The sequence below is a fragment of the Sitodiplosis mosellana genome, unplaced genomic scaffold (assembly GCF_009176505.1).
Source record: "Sitodiplosis mosellana isolate CC-2019 unplaced genomic scaffold, AAFC_SMos_1.0 Smas_scaffold_6226, whole genome shotgun sequence".
In the NCBI taxonomy this organism is placed as follows: Eukaryota; Metazoa; Arthropoda; class Insecta; order Diptera; family Cecidomyiidae; genus Sitodiplosis; species Sitodiplosis mosellana.
In genome coordinates, this window is record NW_022601467.1 from 15715894 (window position 1) to 15736995 (window position 21102).

Sequence of the window (21102 nt, forward strand, 5' to 3'; positions counted from 1 at the left end):
ACCAACAACAGCAACAACAACAACAACAACAACGAAAAACGAGCAACAATAAAGAGATGATGATGAAGAAGAAGTAGAGGAAAAAAAATGTGCGCGATTTTTCTGGTGTGACTGCGTTTGTCGTTCATTTCCGAATTCCGATTCGAATTGAGTCGAAATATGTTTTTTATGGATCTTTCTCATCAGCCATTGTTGTTGGTATGGTCGCAACACACACAACGCAAAAGATATGCTTATAATCACTTTTCTGCTTTATCGCTAAAGACGTTCAGTCATTTTGTGTCGTTGTTGTTTTTTTTTTCGCTCATAATTTTCATTTTTAAATCCATGTGTAAATCGGTTCTCCCATTTAAAAAGAAAGAAACCTGTGCATGTGAATTGGATTGAGAAGAAAGAAGAAAAAAATGCGACTTTCTTGTAAGTGGACCAAACTGATTTTTGAGGCGCACACCAAGCGATTCACTGATACATACACAAACACACACATTTTACAGTTCGGTCATGGATCGTTCACTGCAATCGGAAATCGATGGAATTTACTCCATTTAAATTTTCAACGGTCCAAATGAACTCGCATGCGTAAAGTCATTCGCAGTTTTACCCTTTCATTGAAAAACACAAATTCCAAGAAAACTGACCGAAAATGGTTCGATAAAGCTATAAATTTGATATATTTTTTTTTTCGTCATATGTAATGCATAATTTAAGTGGTATAAATCACGGCAATAATCCTTAAGGTTCATGAAAGAGGCGCGAGGTCAGAAAAAAATGTCTTTGAAACATTTATAGTAAGTATTTCGCAATGTTTCACTGACATTTGATCGTCACCGCACGGAGAGAGAGACACAATGCGCTGAATAAATTTCTTTAGCTTTCTAGTTTTCAACGTGAGAAGTGTTGAACAGGCCATCACCACACTTGCAACTTTTTCCAATTTCAAAAGCTCTAATACTGTCAATCAACATTTGAAGAAGTAGACTTAAACTGCTGCTGCTGCTGATGCTATTGCTGCTGCATGCTGCGTCACCGGCACTGATTTTAGACATCTCAAAGTAACAACAAACACTTGAAACCTTGACATTTTATTACTATTCAGTAAGCTGTCATTGTTTGATTTTCATTATCTTTCATGGGCCAATCTTTGAAATAAACCACACCACACAACGGCGTGGAGACGTGAAATTTTACACATGAACAACAAACAATCCCTCAATTTTCTACGTACCGAAAAAAAAACCAAAAAAAAAAATCATTATAAAGTTCTACGAAGGGAACAATGCGCTCATATAACCGTTGACATAAACATTGAATTGTGCAATTATAAATGTCTCTCTCTATCTCTGTCATTGTGCCAACCAATATTCTTCCTGAATTCTTGTCATTCATTGTAGTTGCCGTCGTCATGTTGAGCTGAGCGGCCTTTTCACAAAATAAGACATTAAATATACAAGAGATAAACGATTTTCTTCACTTCGTTCCATATCATTCATCTCGGTTCGTTCAGCGAATGATCGAACGGTAAATATTCTGGCAACGCTTGAAATTTATCAACGCCCATTTTTTATTGCTTGATCGTGTGGTTAATTCCAGCCTACCGAATTCATTGCTTTGTTTCCGAAATGCAAACTATCTGCTGGTTCTCTGCTGGCAAGAGAGAGAGAGAGAGAGAGAGAAAGAAAGAAAAAGAGAGAAAAATTACAGTGCAATATGATAATAATAATTTTCATTATATTTCAGTGTTCCATCGCAAATATGGCTCAAAGAGAAGGAAATGCATTTTGCGACAAGGTCAAGGAATATATCGACATACATAAAACAACCGAAAAAAAAATTACGTGAACATTGTTTAACAAAGATGTTGAATATGCAAGCCGAATGTGAAGCGTATGCGGTCCATATGATAGAGACAACGACGACAACAACAAATACAAACACACAGGTAGACAAACTACCGATTACTCACGATTTTTTGCATCATTTTGTGCGTCGGCTACTACGACGTTGAATGAACAGTCAACCGCCTCTCTGGAAACTGGTTTGGCCGTTTTGTGCATTTTGCGCTCGTTATGCATTGAACAATTACAAGAGATGACCACGACAATGTGCAACCCTCAATGTGAATTATCGCAGAGTTCAACGATCAATATTTTGGCATGCCGTTGCAGTTGGTGGTCTTTGTTTGGATTTTTATTTTTCCAACGCAAACTATACGATGAAGCCCAATTTGAATTTTTGCGGCTAAACATAATAAATGATAATAAAAGAATGTGACAAAAATAGACAAAACATCAACGTGATGGTACAGCAATAGTGGCTGATAGCGGTGGTGACGGCGGCGGCGGCGGCGGCGGCGGCACTTTGCAATTACTATGCCTAACAATGGTATGGCAATTTAAAAATGATTACACAATCGGCAGAGAGACACATATATCGTATAACAGGTCTATGCTTGGTGTGCACAATTTTCTAAATGCTGAACCCACCTGTTTCCGATTTCATTGCCAACGAGCACCAACAAAATAAATACATTTTTATCGGTAAAGATTTAAATAAACTCCACACCATTCAGATTCATATGGCTGCCGATGCTCTCTACCGAAATAATATATATATATATATATTTAAACAAAAGGAGAGACGAGAGACGAAAATGAAACAAAAATAATACAGAGTAAACATAACACTGGAGCAATATGACCTAGGTTAGTGTTGAAGTAAGTATATTTGGTGTGTTTTTTTTTTGACGTGACCAATGTGCTGGAGAGAAGGGCGTCATATCATAAACCATTTTCATTTCAGAAAGATAAGACATTCAGTTGTTTGCCGAATGTTGAACTGTGGTGTACTCACCAAACAAACCTAATGCACTAGACGAACATTTTTCAAAACAAGTGATTAAGATAGAAACGAAAACGGAGCTTGGTTTGCGACGATTTTTTCTTCCATTTCATTTTTTCGTCTCTGCTGTTGTTCAAGTGCACTGCGAAACTGAGTTATGATCGAATATAATCGATAATTTCTTAAGTAATTTGTTTGTGTGTATCAAAATTACAGTTTATTTCGGAACTTTTATCCAACGGCGCGAGTGCATGTGTGCGTGCATGTGTATAAAAATGAGTTTAAATTTAAAATTAACGATCTTTCTTGGGCTGATCGTTTACACAACGGCCACAAGTGTTACATCTAATTCCACAACAACGACATATTTCACCGGACTATTAAGTGATGTTCTGCAAACAAATCGCGAAAATGATTTAAAAATCACACATTTATGCAATATCGAATTGAATTCCATTCAAAGTGGTCTTGACGTTAAAGATGTTTGGGCGATCAAATGTAAGTATTTTAACGGCTCTTGCCATTTTTTTTTTGTGTGTGTGGTCATTGCGCATGAATTTTGTCCAATGTGAATTGAAATGCTGATTTCCAAAAGAGCAAACATTATGTATTTGAATTCACTATTGGTTCGTCAATTGCATTCATTTTTCAACGAATTTGAAAATGACAACGGTTAATTTTGTGATGAATGCGTAAAGTTCACCTGATTTATTGTTTAACAGTGAATCGTTTTTCTCTGTCGTACATTGTAATGTAAAATGGTCAATAATAACTAATACCGATGCATATTTTACACGTATGACGTGCATATCTGTGTATGCATGCATTTGCGGTTTGTTGCCACAAAATCGTAAGTCATTCGTATGTCATTAATTTGGAATAATTGCTTTTGCCTTTGCTTCTTCTGCAGGTTGTTGTAGACACAACCAAAATTCCAAACACTGCATTACAATGCAAACTTTTACTACGCATACGTATCATATCGAACTGCATATGCTAATTGTTTATCGCACTCTTCTAATAAAAAGACTTTGGCTGAATTTTTGATCATTTATCGATTGTTTCAAAGATCTCTTGTTGACGTTATAACATTTCACTAGGAGAATTTTAATTAAAATTGAAATGTGAACACGTGATTCAGTCGGCATATTAAGAAGCCGGTGATTTGCATCATTTTTATGGTTCGGAATTCAAAATTCATTATCTTAAGGAAAAATTAGCTATCAAAACGAATTTAATGATGTTACTTAACGTACGAATGCTCAAAATTAAAATTCTGATTCTAAACTGATGCAATTAGAAATTTTATTGGTGCTTTGAATGAGTCGCAATTAATCTGTAATGCAAATCGATTAATCGGATGATAGAAAATGCGGTGCTTGTCCGGTTTTACGTTAGAAAAAAAAACAAATTTTAATCGGGCTACAGATGAACATTGGCCGAAGAAACAAAGTTCATTTTAATTGAATGCAACATCGATCGGAATATCGATTTGAGAAAGAAAAAAACAACAACAAAATTATTCATGTGACACATTTGTATACGATCGTGTGCCTTAGAAGCCCGTGCCATCAATCAAGGTTTCGTATTTATGACGTTGTTGCTGTTAACTTATTGAATTGACCTTTAGATATCCATAAAAGCAGCCAAGACACCAGACATGTAGATAGATAGATAGATATATAGATAAGTTCGGTGTATCGTTTTTTTTTTCAGTTTCGGTTTCGGTTTTTGTTGTTTCTTCTTCTTCTTTCCCATTTGAGATGAAATGCACACAATGTGTATGCGTGTTTTAATTAAAGACCTTAACCGGCTTCATCTTTCTTCATACATTTAAATCGATGTGGTGTCTGTTTATTTTTTGATCGCGCTGGTTTCTGTAAATCATGCATAAATTGAGCAACAGTCGCATTTTCAATAACAACTGCTGATTCAATGTTATCACGCCGCTCGCTCACTTGCGCTCGCCATGCATGTTACAAAATCTGACACGCCGTACACACATATAATATAGCTGGCACCAAATGCGAGTAGGCGCGTACGATTAAAGATGTGCTTGTTCTGTTTGCAACTGCACCATGTCTCTGTACAACCAGAACAATGATATTAACCGCAAAATAGAGTTGAACCTTACCATTGAAAACATGAACGATCAACAAGAGCAAAAAAAAGAGAAAAACTAGTGGACAAAATATATCATCCATGTGCCCATATTCATTCGATTCAAGTACGGATAGTTTCGTTTTTTTTTTACTTCTTATTTTCGTTTAAACTTATGTGTAATTATTTTCTTTTTCGTTCTTGATTTGCTGTTTCCTGTTCTGATCTGTAAGTGTTGGATGCTTCTGGTCACGTTGCACCCGGTTTTGTATGGGGAAATAACTATTGGCTCGGCTCGAGGAAAGCCTGCCAATTTATAAATAGCCGTTCACCGGTAGTGCTGTCACATGAATTACATAAGAACCACTTCAAAAATCTCACGTACATCGAGTCACCATTTCCAGTGGAATACAAACTTGTATGGGCCAAACATCGTTCCTCCTGGCAAATTGACATTAGCACATTTGAAAAGGTATTTCAACTATTTTGAATTTTAACTTTGAATAGACATGAACAACATAATTGACTGTATTTCCTTTCAGACCATGTTGCACGTGGGTATTTGTTTACCACAATCGTGTACTAACGATGACGTCGATCGGCTAGTGAATACCATGTTGAATAGCAGAATATTCGGCGAAAAATACTTTCTCAATGAAAGCTTTTCGATCGTTGAAAGCAAAACCTTGAAACTACGGGACAACTTTTTTGGTACAACCATGGTGAACATTTTCCTGTACGATTTTTATCATAGTAAATACGTTATTTTATGCGGACACACAACGAATACTAAATCTTTTTTATTCTCTTCTATTTTTTGCCTACTTGCTACAGATGTATTTTTATGCTCAATGTGGTCTTCGTTACGATTGGATCAATTTACATGAATTTCTCAGTGAAGGAAATGAAGTTAAGCAAAGCTGTAGCTGATCTACCAAATAAAAATGGCAACAATAATCAAATCAAATGCGCCAATATCAACGCCGTTTTGAATGTTGACAACGCATCGATGTTCAATCAACAAGTGAATAAGACGAAAATGTCCAATTCGTTCATTGATCGATTTTTCTCATGTTTTTGCATCGTTAAAAACTCGGAAATTATTACAACCGAGTCCTTGGGCACGGATTCGATCGAAGTGATCCATGGAATGAGGTAAGCAACAGATCATTTTATCCAAAATAAACAATGCAATTTATTTAAAAACAATTGTGATAAGCCTGGATAGCTATAATTGTTCTTCTTTGTAAACAAATACAAAAATTTTATTTAGTCGCTCTTTTATGACTCAGTGATTTCCTCCGTTTGATTCAACATTCTTTTTTGATGATCTGTCATTATACTTTATTCCGATCTATTTTTACCATTCCATAGAATTGCTGACTTATCAGATAGTCTTTATAGCTGACGATAACATTTATTTCCTGTGACGTATATCTTCAAATTCCACATATTATTATAATGATATATTGTGATTTTGCACCCATCTAACTTCGTATTCGAAAATCTATAAATAAATTTGCAAGTTGTGATCGGTCATTACGTCGAATGTTCGTCATTAAATGTTGTTATGTTCTTAAAAACTGGTTCCGTTTGAAAAGAATCTGACTAAGATTTGGCGGTTAAGATTCTCAACTTGAGAAAAAATACGTCACAAAAAATCCATCTATTTTACGTTTCGTAGAATTATTCGTTACAATCAAAGCCGTTGCCAAAAGAAGTGTATGACACATTGGGAATAAATGAATTGTTTTGGATTATTTGCAGGGCTTTGGGAATGGTTTGGATAATAGCTGGTCATTTGTTCTTCTATGGGCCAAGTTCAGTGGAAAACCTTCAAATGGTATTGACTTATGCAGAGGAATGGTATGTGCAGCCGCTATTTTCCGTTGCCATTTGCGTGGACACGTACTTTGTAATCAGTGGCCTGGTGTTGGCGTACTTATTCTTCCAAACCGAAAAGAAGAAGAAGAAGGAGAGTGCGATTCTCAAGTTTGTTAGCTCTGTGGTTAATCGATACCTTCGGTAAATAAATAATAATCTTGAGACAATCGCTTGTACAAACAATAATTAACATAATATTTTTCATCTCCTTTTCATTTTAATCACTTATTTCCGTCTGACTGCGCTTCTGTCATATCAAAAGACTGACACCGCCGTACTTGGTTGTGATTGCATTAACCGGTTTTGTATCGATTTATTTGCGCGACACATCACAGTACTGGATGATTGAGCACAATGATATCAATTGCCCAAAATATTGGTGGCGTAACCTTTTCTACATTCAAAATATGTATCCATTGGATGATATGTGCATGACATGGAGTTGGTTTTTGGCCGCCGATTTTCAATGCTTCTGTCTGACGTCACTTTTGCTGGTCATTTATACGAAGTAAGTTGAAATAAGAATTTAATCATTGGGATGACTCTGTCATTTTTGGTTTTGTCTGTGGTTTGAACTTCCTCTAATCGATATAAAAAAAAAATTCATTGCAGAAAACCCAAGGTTGCAATTTCAATGTTTGTCCTGCTATTTGTTTCGGCCAGCATTTACACGGGTTATTTGGGATACGCACTGAAATATTCGTTGACGTGAGTATTGAATCCGAATTGCATGGAACTCATATTCGAATGGTTTGCAACGTTCACACATTGTTCGACATTGCATATATTCGGGCTATTTTAAATATACGTTCGAGGTATTGGCCGAAATATATGTGGTCGTGATAGTGTGTGTGTGTGCAACACATACACTCATGAACTACATATACACGCATAATATCCATGAACTTTAAAGTTGACCACCATTCGAACTTGAGTGAAAATGAGAAATTCGTTAAACGTGAAATGGAATGAAATGAAAATAGGGAGTGAAAGAGAAAACACACAAACGAATTTAAAGAAGTGCGAACTTTTTCTGTCATTCGACTCAAAACAAAAAATTTCCTGCATACGTGTTTTTGAAATTTTTGCTTACAGATTGGATGTACAATACCACTTGGTCGACTATTTGTATACACCGACATACACGCGAATCGGAGCCTATTTCATTGGTGTTTATGCTGGATGGTTTTTGAGTGCAAAAGATCGGAAATTAAACATTAAAAAGGTGAATTATGTTCATTGCACTTTTCGGTTTTCGCTTTCAGAAACTAAACAAAAAGTAATTCGCAGAGACGCAGGTGACGCAATACCATACTGTCTGCTATGATATAATCATCTCTCGTCGCGCTCACTGTGAACGTTTTTCCGAAAAGAAGACGAAGAAAACGCAAGGCGGTTTCCTTCGTATTGCATTTTGTTTTTTTTTCTTTGCTGTTATGCGGTTGCTAGTTGTTGTTGTGTATTAACGCACAATGCGTCGGCAACAAAAGCGATAATACGTGCCATATGTGAAGAAAAAAAATTATAAAATTTTTGGCAACGTGAAAATGCTTATTCATTGATGTTAATCGTTTCATTTTTCGTTTTGTTTTTTTCTGTCTCTTTTTCTCTCGTGCATATGTATGTGTTTGTTTGTTTGTTTGTTTTTTTCAACAGAAATTCGTGGTTTTGGGATGGGTCGTTGGACCCTTACTGTTGATTTCAATGATTTTCGGGCCAACAAAGAAAGAGCTCAGTCCGTTGGGAGCCGTTTTGTACACCGGCCTGGGAAAAACTGCATGGTCCCTTGGCATTGCATGGTTCATTATCGCATGCGCAACTGGACGGGGCGGAATCATAAATCGTATTCTCAGTGCAAAATGTTTACTACCATACAGTCGTATGACATACACCGCCTATCTGATCAATCCATTGTGCATAATGTTCGTCGTAATGTCATGCGAAGCACCGATTCATTTGGACTTTTTGTCACTAGTGAGTATTGTAGCACGTGCATCATAGTTTATTTTGATAACCGCAAATCGTTTTCCATTCGAAAAAAAAATCAAAACATACATTTGTAAAGGCCATAATTTACATTTCTTCTCCATTTTTTTTTTCATGACGTTCCGTGCGCAGCTCGTGAATAGTTTGGGCTTTCAGGCAATTGTTTTCACATTATCGTACCTATTCATGCTGCTATTCGAGAATCCCTTCATCCGATTGGGAAAGCTCTTGCAAGGAAAGTGATCTTGGGAATGAATGAATAATGAATTTGGTTGTTATTTCATAAATTTATTCTTGGATAGATGATAACTTTAGCCCATGTGTACTTTAAATCATATTGAGTAAGATTCGTTATATTGTAATTATTGTATCGCTGGATCATTAGTATTATTGTGTTCGAGCTTAATTTAGTGCCAATTTGTAAATAAATTATTTTGTTTTTAATTGCCTAATCAAATGAAGTGTTCTTTTTGTTTTTCTTCGAAAATTAATTTTTTTTTTGTGCCCTCGTGTTTGCGTTGCAAGTTGAGTGGTTTTGTATCCAGGGAAGACCGGTTACGTGTGCGCGCGCCCAAGAACGGAAATACTCATATAATTATTTGGCTGTTGTTTATGTGACCAAAATCCATTTATTGCTGATGTGATATTTGCGAGCGTGCTTGCCCTTTTTTTCAATTCTATTGTGGTAATCCCGGTTTCTATCGAAGCGTGGCTAGTTTGGTTCCAATATTCTTCGAGTCGCAATAACACACGTCATGACTTTAAACTTTGATGGAAAATTTACGAGGAATGGGGAAACGGCGCACCGTCATTTTGTTTTATGATGATCGTTTTTTTTTTGTCTTACACTCTATTATTCTACCGAAAATGACTGTAAGAACCTGTTATAAATGCCAAATTTAAATATAGATTTTTTATATCAAAACGAATCGATCACAAAACAAAAATTTATAAATATAAACGACAACAACATTTTTTGTTGCTCATCGGAAGAACGCATCATTTGTTTGGCACACGCTTTTTCATGCTGAATTTGAAATTCCAATGTGTAGTTTTTTTCTTTCTTCTTCAATGATGTTAAATTTAGTCAAATTCAGTCATTTATTTGTCGAATTGGTTGTCTGTCAGTGACACTTTCGTTCAATTGTTTACGACAACTGATGTGAAATATGTGTATCCGAGTCGGAATTTTTTTTTCGTATTAATTTGATGGTTTTCCAGTTTGATGTCGCACTTTGTACTTTGTAGCCTGCATAATGCTCATCAAACTGACAGACTGAGAGACATACACAAAAGTTTGAGAAGAAATATACTATATGAAAAATATACAGCCGATTTCAAAATTCGTTTTCTGTTTTCCTTCTCTCGGTGATTTTTTTTTTTCGATATGGTTTTTTTCTTCTTCTTCTTCTTCTTCTTCTTCTTCTCTTCTTTGGAAGAAAAAGTCATTCCCCAAAGTACGAACTGATTGCAGGCAGGTATGTTGTCGTGATGGTGTGATATTATGTACGATGGAAGGCAATGTATGAATGGGTTTGCACCAACGATATACGATGGTGTGTGTGTATGTGTGTGTGCTTATCTGTGTCTCACGCTCGGAGTGTGAGTGTGGTGTTGGGTCTTTACGTGCGTAGTACACACAACTCATTTCACATGTGATGATTTAAAGTGGCGAACCTTATTTTCGTGCTTGAATCCGTGAACGCGTCATTAAATGATTTTTGGGTATGTGTGTGAGAGTGTGTCGCTTGTGTTTTTCATGAATCGAGCATGCTCATAGAGCTCGAATTAGCGATATCAAGACACTATAAGCCGATCCGTTATAAATGATCAGTTCACATTTAGTTTTGAAACTGTTGAGATGCATGGAAAGACACCACTAACAACCCTGAAATAATACAAGTAAATTTATTTTTTCTTCACCACTCATATTCTTCATGATCTTAGCAAGTGTTTTTAAAATTAATTAAATTGATTTGATTTTGTCCAATATTACCGAATCATTTTCTATTTAGTTTGAGTTTTTTGACGGTTATTTTTGTTTTTTTTTTTAAAGAAAAAGTGCCAGTGATTCAATCCAATGTTTAGATTTCATTATTATCGGTGTGGTTTTTTTTCTCGTTTCAAAATTTGTGTAACGGATGCTATGCAAAAAAAATTGGGTTAATTAAAATCAAATTGTATAATAAAATGCAAATATTTAGACTATAGAAAAAGACGTTGGTGAATTCGAAATCCATCAGTTAACATATACCGTGTAGTTTGAAACATTTGATGCAATAGTATATAAATGATCGATGTGACGACGATTTGTCATCCTTAACTCTTTTTTTTCCCATCTTCTTCATTTATTTTCTGTTCAAATCGTTTCGTTCTCGTGGCGTAATGTGGCCAATGTGGTTTTAAGCTATTCGATGATGCATATCTAACTGCAATCGTCGATGACAAATGCATACCGAAAAATAAACGCCATAAATACAACAATAATAATGTGATAATCGATGTGTCGGTTTGTACGTGTTAAATAGAAGAAAAAAAAACGCTCAAAATTGAACTTTAAAAAAAAAATTCGACAAACGAATCTGTCGAGAGCAAGCGGGCGCACGCACAAAGAAAGAGTTATAAAGCAAATATTGTGAGAAGAAATAAATAAAAATGAAAGTGTCTGCTAACGATATTATTTCACTTTTCTTATAAATTTCTTCCATCTGCGTAATGTAACGGTTTGTCAGAGTTATGCAGATGCGATCACAATGCCCCATACACATGGGGAGTACAAAATCCACGGAGAGCTTACAAGAGTATCGCATAAATACAACAAAAACACAAAATTACATAAGCGAAATTCGGCAGTCTGTTGTGTTTTTTTTTATCGATCAACGGTTAACCGTGTTATGCTTCTTTTTCTTTTTCAATAATTGTTCGAATTGTTTTTTTTTTCTTTTTCTGTCTTCATTCGGTCTCCGCAATGTACGTTAAAGTTGTTTTTATTAAAAAAAAAAAAAGTTATATAAGCGTCAAAGGACAGGTTTGTTTGATAAATTTACCCAATGAAAAGAGAAGGAAAGAAACCGAAATGATTGAAATGATTTCGAACACCACCAATAAAAAAAAAGGTTAAGCATTGAGTCACACGCGGAAAAGAGACAAATGCGAATTCAAATTCGCGACTTTATTCCCACCATCTGGTCGCAACAATTTGATTAGTCATTTAAACCTTTGTTATTGTATAAAAATTCCGATTTGCAAGCAATTAATCTTAAGATCAACTGACAGTGATTGGTGTGGCGTCTGTTTATAGATATATTTCATTGATTTAAAATTATGATCTCGCCAATCTTTAGAGGCTATATCATTTGGCCCGTTCAAAAATTATTTCAACTCCACTGAATGAATATCCACAGGCATCAGAAATAAATAAAATAAGAATGACGAATGTCAAACGTCTTTGTACCATAAATTCCTTTGTTTACTTATCTCTGGCGCATACACAATACATTTTACCTTCATCACATAACAATTACTGTTGATATTTTACTCCCCCTAAATTGCTAATTGAAACTGAGCACGTTTACGCCTTAGAACCGTTGCACATGAAAATTATAAGCATGATTTGCGGTTCCCGGCTGATGCTTAATCGCCGAAAAGAATAAACAAATTAATTGCTCGCATATGACTCGGAGCAACGAAGAGATGAATTCCTTTATGTTGTTCTCTTTCTAACGTGAATGATGAAAGAGTTTTTATTTCACCAGGAAAAGTTGCAATTTTCACACGTGCACACACACACACACACACGATTCACACGCGTTCAAATTGTCCAAGTCATATAGACATGATTTAGAAAAGATATGCCATCACCGGGTTATTATAGCACAAAGAAAAATGAAGTAATGTCTTCTTTAGAATTATGACGTTTTTTGTGCGTCTGTTTAAAGTTGAATAAAAAAAAGCCGAAAAGATGTGAAAGCAAACATGCAATACTTATTGTGAATAATAATGAAACAAATCAAACAAATCGTGCTTGCAAACAGTTGACGTTTTGCCTGCTTGAAATGTTCAAGTGATCAAGAATTTCTTCGCTTCGATAAGTTGAAATTCCACAGTTTGAAATGTTCATTGTTTCAGTTCATAAAAGAGGCGATCAGTAAGCGCGACTATGCTTTTGAGACTAGTTTACATTACGGATTTTAATGGCATATCTCTCTCTCTCTCTCTCTCTCTCTCTCTCTCAAGAGAAATAAAACCAGTATCAACTACCACGATATGAGATGCTACTGCTCCATTTGACCCTGGTATGTAACAATTGTGTGTAGGGGCATCAACCTTTTAAAAGCGCCCACCGTTTATCAGATGCCCATAAAACAATTCCGCATCGAAATAACTTTCTTCGAAAAGATTCGTTACGTCAACAGCGTCTCGAACAATCGAAAAACCAACCAAGCGATTGATACATAACAATTTAGAACATCCTTGGATCAAAAATCAATTTGCATAATAATATTTTTGGCCGCAAGCATTTTGATTCTATGACAGATTGACACATCTAATGTGAAACATGTGGACAAGGACGATGACGTGTTCACCGACCAAATGCAGATGACAATGAAGTTTAACGGGAACACAAATCGTGTTATTCGATTCGTATTTTCCGTTGAATTTCCATAGTTCAATGTCATTTGCATATCGATATAAACAACAGGCCGATAATTTTATTAGAGTGACTGATGACGATGGAACTATTTACCACAAAGCCAAATCTAAATATACGTTTGAACATTCATCGTACGCCCTACGACGTAGAGTTTTTTTCTAAACCAAACACGAAAACAAACGCATAGATGAATCCTTCTACATTCCATTCCATTTACATCAATAAAATGTAATTTAATTAACTTATTTAGCAGAGCATTAAATTGTTGTTAACGACACGTTAAAATTAACAAAAAGCTTTTAAATATTCGTCAACAAACATTTTAGCGGGGATATTATGATTAATTTACCGACAAATTGATGGAAAAAATCGACCGACAAATTGAGCAAAAGGTCGTGAATATTCTGATTCAAATGATTCATATCATTTGTTTGCTCAAGACTCATCCGTTGGTATTTCTAAACAGAAAATCGATAGAACATTCTTAGAATCGAGTAAAAATATGACGAAAGTCAGATGTCTTCTAAATTTATGCTAATGAATATTTAATATATCGAACATTGACTTGTGAATCGACGTGGTTATCATCTTGAATTCATTGGCTTCATCGTTCCTCGAGTGTATTTGTTGTTTTTCACGATCAATTGGATGCTGTTAAAATCGCTAAGGGCATTTCAATGGGCCATTCAACATTCGGCGATCAGAAAAGCCCTTATAGTCACTTTAATTTTACTTGATGCAGAATACGCACTTTTCAATCAGTGCGTACTCATTTTCGATTGTGCTAATTAATAAAAGCGATAAAATCGGTTCGTAAATAATTGTCATTGTTGTTTTTAACAGCACTTATTGCACACGAATACAATGCGATGGGTGTGCGTTGTGCATATAAGAGAAAAATGAAGAACCACAGAAAGAAAAACAAGCAAAAAAATGGAATAAACAAGAACATGTTAACTGTTAAAGACATGTAGACGATCGAGCAGAAAAAAAGGCAAAGGTTTTCGCCATCGTCATGGCCCATCATATTTTGTCCTTGCACCCCTTGTGTGCGCAATTACAATCGATTTCATTCGAAAGAAGACAATATTTTACGCAATTTCATTCTTGTTAATTCCGCATACTTCATCGTACTACGAATTTTCTGTGAAATGATCTGAATTGTGGAGAGAGAGAAAAAAGTGGTTAACATTTAAAAGAAAATCGCAATTGATCGAGCTAATTACACTCGAATTATGCGAAAAAACATCCGGTTAATTCGAGCGATATATTTCATTATCAACGCGTGCCCATAAATCATGATGCATTAATCTGATGTGGTTACACAAAGCAAGTCCTATTTTCGATTGCATAATATCATTATAAATGCCCACATAATGTTGCATTAAATCATATAGAGAAACAGAAGAGAGATAGAGGGGAAAAAAAGCTCGGGCCGGGATTAATGTAACTACTTTTACGCATTGACATTCGGCCAAATTCTTTGTATACTTTTACCTACTTACATTAGGCCAATAAAACAATATGTAATTTGTTGACCGGTGTGTGTGTGTGTATATTTTTTTTTAACCTCATATCTCATTTTAATCGGCTCTTAATTTAAAAAGATCGCAAACGCGTGCGCACACACGCGCGATCTCTTATGTTCCAATACCAAAATTTAGATCACAACAGAAAAAAAGCCATATGCAAATGCATTGCACAATGACACAGAAAAACCACACATAAATTTATACGGGAAAGACGACGAGCACAATAACAGCCGCAACAACAACACAAAAAATAATATAACCTAAGTAACCAGACAAAATATGCAAAGATATTTTGGAAATTGTGATACGATGATTGCCGATTATGAAATACTTTCACTTTCAAAGCCCATGCGACTCATTCCGAATCGATGAAATATGATGTGTGTTGGGTCACACACGAGACGCCATCCATATTACACACATCCGAAAACGGTCGGCACAAAGAAGATGGTCTTGGATGTGTTGTGTGTGTCTCAAACACTATCTCTTTATCTTCTTTTTTGTTATGACCATTCCATTTCTATTATTCACTGACTAGAATATCGGCACCGGATTGGCTGCTCTCCGTTTACAACACACAGATCTGAATCGTGTGTGTATGTTTCGCAAAGAATAAAATGTGATATATTTTATAGGTTCGATTTCTTTTTCGGCTTGGCATTTTTTCTTCACTTCTCTTCGCTTCGGTTTGTCGAGGCCTTTCTTCTGTTTCTGTTTGTTTGTCGTCGTTCCGAGTGCACACAACGCACTCACACCAGAGACGGAACAAGACCAGAAACGGCTTACGTTATCATCATAGTATGCAGCAGGTATTGATTGCACAAAATTATGGCCAAGTCAAGTGAGTGTGCATTATTTATGAGCACATGATGACTGGCATTTAATCTTTTTTTTTTCGTTCAACTTCTTCCACTTCGTCGTCTTCGAATTTTCCGTCGATTTGTCAAGTGAAATTACTTTCGGCAATCATTTGTTGGATTGTCTTCACATTTGGTTGCTATTTATAAGAAGCAATTCGCGATTAGTCGTCAAATGATTAGCGCGATTTGCATGCACATATTATTTGAATATAATTAAGGGTATTGCTTTATTTGTCATTAAACGCAACATATTATGCAGTTTAGTCGGTTTCTATCTCTCTTTCTCTCTCATTCATTCACTGTGTCTCCTCAATCCGTGTGATAATCGACACTGGCCATAATATTATGGTTTGGTCTAACGTTTAAAATACCAAATCACAGTTTGATTGAATGTATCAGTCAGAAGCCAGTTCAAGGTGCGAACTGACCGTATCACACTAGATACAGTTGGTACAATAAACCCAAATTTGGACTAATCGACCGTTGTTTTTAGCTATATCAGCTTTATTCACCGCAACAACTTCTTTTTATGGAGTTTTCTTTAACCTTTTTTCTGTCTCCCTCTCCCCATAGAGCTCTCGCTCTTCTCTCGCTCTTCTCTCGCTCAATACTAATTCTTAAATCGTTTTCATTTGCATTTTACGTAATTTTCTTTAGATGGCAAATGCCGTTTAATTTGGAATTTGAAACCTTGATTTTTGTGATCGTTCGAATACCATTAGATATTTACAGCTTTATTCAGAATAATGTTAGATTTGAAAAAAAAAAAAAAAAATAACGAAATATTCGAGTTGTTTCTAATTTTCCACCATATTTTTTCTCTCTCTTCTCTTTTAATTACAGAAACCTGACATAAATTTGTTGTTTTTTTCTACATTGGTTGCACGCAAAGCGAAGAAAAGATACAAACATGAATATTAAAGTGTCTGTAGTTTTATTACATTTTTTAACCATAACGGTACCAATTAGCCAATATGCGGCGAAGTCGTTTAGTGTTTTAGCTAGTGATATTGAGGTGAATGAAACACAATCGAAAATTCGCAAAATATCGACAATTATGACAACGGCAACGATCGTGTCTGAAACAAATGTGTGTAATGATCGGTTTTGCTACAGTCCAACGAATGAGACCACGGCAACAACAGCAACAACGACAAATAAATCAAAAGAGTTTGCACCGTCGTATAAAGAATACGACCGTCTTAAATCAACATCCATTTTGTATGGTGTTGTTAAAACAGCGGCACAACGATCACAAGCGAACGACATATGCTACCGAGAATTGAATCAAATCTATGATGGTATTCATCGGAAAGAGATATGGGCGATAAAAGGTGAGTGATTTTCCCTAAAACAACCTTGGGAACGTTCATTGTGAAAGTTCATTTGAATAAAATCCACTTTTCATTTCATTTAAAACAACAACTTTTCTCCAAAATATTCATTCCGATTTGTCTGTTTGATTTTAAAAAAAAACCAAATAGCTTTGGATTCGTCGGCAATGCCACTTCCCGGATTCGTGCTTGGTAACAACTTTTGGATGGGATCAGTGCAAGGTTGTGGAGCTGTACAAAAACCACCACCATTGACCCTATCAAATCGCTTTGAACGATTTATGCATACTGATTTGTGGTCGGCCACTGCTCCATTCGACATCGGCTATCGAATGGTTTACGCAGAGCATCGCTCGCCCTGGCAGATGCAAGTTGAATTCACACTCGAGAAAAATGTATGACATTTAAAACCAACTTATCTTCTTCTTTTTCCTCTTCTTCTTGATTAAATGCAAGCGATATGGAGATTGTATTTGTCTGACGCAATTCTTTTCTCTTGACAAAATTATAGAAAGTACTTCATGTTGGACTTTGTCTGCCGCAATCATGTTCCAACGATCAAATTGCCAATTTAACGCAAGAATTCTTTGATTCATCAACATTGGACGCACAAATTATGCACGACTATCAGCCAAATGTGTTGGAAGTCACGGATCTTAAAGCCAAAACCAATTTGATGGATAGATGGAGCTTCAGAATAGTTGTGTGCTGTGTGATTTTCACATTGCTTATGATGGTCATTGCATACATAAGAGACGGTAGTGAAAATGATGAAGTAGTGAAAATTGAACACCCCATTGCAACGAGAACGGAAATCAATGGAATTGTGTCATCACCACCAGATGTTGTGATGCACTGTCCAAAAACCAGTGTACCAAAGAAAATGTTCCTCGATGAAATTGTTGAATGTTTTTCGCTGCGAAAAAATATGCAAATTCTTACCAGTGTTGATAAGCCGGCCAATGCAGTGCCCATCGTTGATGGTCTAAAGTATGTATCGCATTTTGATTCCAAATTAATTTCAAAAGCATCGATTTTAATGTAATTTTTTTTAATGGTTAACCCTATCGATTTCAGATCGATTGGATGTTTTTTGATTCTGATGTTCCATGTGTATTGGTTCAATCATTTCACAGTGCACAATGTGACAATGACATTTTCGTATGGTGAACAGACCTTGTGGCAATGGGTTAGCGCAACACCAATTATTGTTGACGTTTTCTTCACAATTAGGTGAGTTATTGCAGCTTTTCTTTTGATCTATTTTTTCTGTGCATATTTCAATCAAACTCTAATGTCACAATTTGCGTTTTTCAGTGGCCTTTTGCTTACATACAATTTTCTGCGCAATCAATCAAAACAGGATGAAATTAGAAACAATTCACTAATGCAAAATGTGAAATTGTTTGGCAAACAGTTATTAAACCGTTATATCAGGTAGGCTTGATTTATTTCTCATTTTTATTTAATCCATATATCTAATTGATATTGATCGATGAATTGATTTCAGATTGACGCCGATGTATTTGGTTGTTGTTGGTTGTATGGAGTTCATGACCTCACGAATGGTAGAAACATCTCCGTTCTGGATCCATGAGCGCAACGATATGATGTGCAGCAAATATTGGTGGAGAAATGTTCTGTATATCCAAAATCTCTTTAGCCAAGATGAATTGTGTGTAAATTGGTCATGGTCGTTGGCCTGCGAAATGCAATTCTTCATCTTGTCAACTGTGTTGTTATTCATCTATGCAAAGTAAGTATTTTTTTTCAAAATGTTTTGAAATTCACTTCGTTTGATCAATAACTAAATTAAATCCACACTCATTTCCCTGCAGATATCCAAATGCAGCAAAGGCAATTTTCTGCTCATTATTCGGAATATTCTTTGGCTTGATCTTTTCGATTGCCATTTTCACAAAATTCACGCCCGCCTATGATGTCATGCATTCCTTGGGCACCGATATGTACATTGCACCATGGACACGAGTCCTTCCGTATCTGATTGGAGTTGCAGCTGGCTATGTCATGTACACACTAAAGGGTGAAATGCCTTTGGGTGAGGTAGGTGTCTCTGAAACAATACAGAAATTCAATTATTTTTAACGAAAAGCATCAAAACTAATTCGTACCATTGTACGTTTTTTTTCTCCACTCAAGAAAACCATAAAAATGGTATGGACTGTGACGATAACCATCGCTATTCTGGCCCATGTTTCAACCCTAAATCGCAATGTATCCTATGTTACGGCCGCACTTTTGATTACATTCATTCGAGTATTGTATCCGGTGTCGGTGTCATGGATGATATTAGCTAGCCACACCGGATATGGTGGTCTTTTTGCCAAAATTCTAAACTTTCCAGTTTTCGTGCATATCAATAAATTATCGTATGGAATTTATTTGCTTAATCCAGCCGTCATCAGTGTATTATATGGATGGCAAGATCACAGCACACACGTCGATCCAGTTTCAATGGTGAGTAGACGAAACACACGCGATAATGTCAAATTTTGAACTTTAGCCCATATTTTTTCTTCAAATGTTTTTTTCATAAATAATTAATTTATTTTTGTTGTGTTTGTTGTTATTTTCAGACGGTAATGACAACTGGAATCAAAGTTATCGTCTACCTGTCGGCGATTGTATTTTCACTCATGTTCGAAATTCCATTCACAAACCTGTCGGCAAAAATCTTGAGACAAACATCAGCAAAACAAAAAATGTTGACATCATCACCAAAAACGACCGAATTGACGATCGAAGCGAAAAAAATGCTTTGATCAACTTGATTATTAATGAAATTGATAATTATTCTGTTTTTTTTTTCGTTGTTGTTAAAATAATTTAAGCAACAAACAGCAACATATTTTCATTGTTTCGAAAATATTTGATGGGGATCATTTAGCTCAAACATTTTGACTAAATCAACGATATATGGAAGAGAAGAAGAAGAAAAGAACTGTGGTAAAATTGAGGAAAAACAACTTTTTGATAAAGTGATCTTCAGATACAATTGTAAAAAGTGCAAAAAATTTGGAAGATGTGTAAAAAGAAGAAAAACAAATGATCTGATATAGGGGGCACCAAATGTTTCGAAAATTCATAACCGCATTCCACATTCTCAAGGGATTTTAAAATATTGCGACTCAATGTGTACATGCCCATTGCGCGCATAATGCGCCTAAATCGCTTTACAAACCATATGTATATTTTTATTTTCTTTATTTTTTTTTTGGAACAAAACAACAAAACTTTAGTTCTGTAATAAGAAAGCATAATTTATTTTTCTATATATGTGTAAGAAAATTTTTAATGGTAAGGAAATGAAATGAAAAATCGAAAATAAATGACAGAGATATTAAATTGAATTTTTGTGTCACTGGTCTTTTTTCCACTCAAAATCATATCAATCGATTTCACGAGAATCGAAAACACAATCTAGCTACTGTGCAGAATTACCGCTGTTATCAAAATTATTCTTACAACTGCTTCGAAAATGAATAAACAATGTGCCAAACATTAATTTTTTTTTTATCTCAGAAACAATGTGCTTAATTGTTTCAAAGTGAATGATCAACAGGGAGGGGCAAACTGAGCAAACACTGAAACGCAAGGTAAACATTGTGCATCGAAAAATATACACAGCAAACATTGAATCACTGAATCAATCTCATACATGCTAACACCAAAATGTTAAGAAAGTTTAACAAAGAGAAATTCACAAGTTTTTTTCTCTACTCATTTGTCTCTCTTCTACTCACTCACCTATACACACCGAGTACGTAGTCACATGAAACACTAATACACACGAATTACTTTCAGCTGAGACATACCACGGAATAAAAAGTGTTTACACATGTATTCACCGATATTCCCGCATGAAATGGGCTTGGAGAAGACGTAGAGAGAAG

General features: G+C 35.5%; 2 protein-coding genes across 4 annotated transcripts; both read left to right on the forward strand.

The window, feature by feature from the left end:
- Positions 1–1755: 1755 nt before the first annotated feature.
- On the forward strand, positions 1756–9265 carry LOC129578201 (nose resistant to fluoxetine protein 6-like). Of its 3 annotated transcripts, XM_055466397.1 has the most exons (11): positions 2038–2714; positions 2800–3336; positions 5172–5410; positions 5481–5674; positions 5773–6093; positions 6706–6963; positions 7085–7330; positions 7435–7530; positions 7918–8047; positions 8479–8796; positions 8941–9265. In XM_055466397.1, exons 2-11 carry the CDS (start codon positions 3090–3092, stop codon positions 9049–9051), a joined length of 2160 nt encoding a protein of 719 aa, XP_055322372.1. In that variant the 5' UTR covers positions 2038–2714; positions 2800–3089; the 3' UTR covers positions 9052–9265. The 3 variants fall into 3 exon arrangements, with proteins under 3 accessions (XP_055322374.1, XP_055322372.1, XP_055322373.1); XM_055466399.1 differs by lacking the exon at positions 8941–9265 and having other exon boundaries at positions 1756–2714; positions 8113–8527; XM_055466398.1 differs by lacking the exons at positions 2038–2714; positions 2800–3336 and adding an exon at positions 4507–5065.
- Positions 9266–10554: 1289 nt separating this feature from the next.
- On the forward strand, positions 10555–20559 carry LOC129578200 (O-acyltransferase like protein-like). Its single transcript, XM_055466396.1, has 10 exons — positions 10555–10710; positions 16698–17188; positions 17339–17583; positions 17700–18178; positions 18266–18421; positions 18506–18625; positions 18699–18944; positions 19027–19252; positions 19349–19666; positions 19786–20559. The coding sequence occupies exons 2-10, from the start codon at positions 16765–16767 to the stop codon at positions 19969–19971; spliced, it is 2400 nt and encodes a 799-aa protein (XP_055322371.1). The 5' UTR covers positions 10555–10710; positions 16698–16764; the 3' UTR covers positions 19972–20559.
- Positions 20560–21102: the final 543 nt, after the last annotated feature.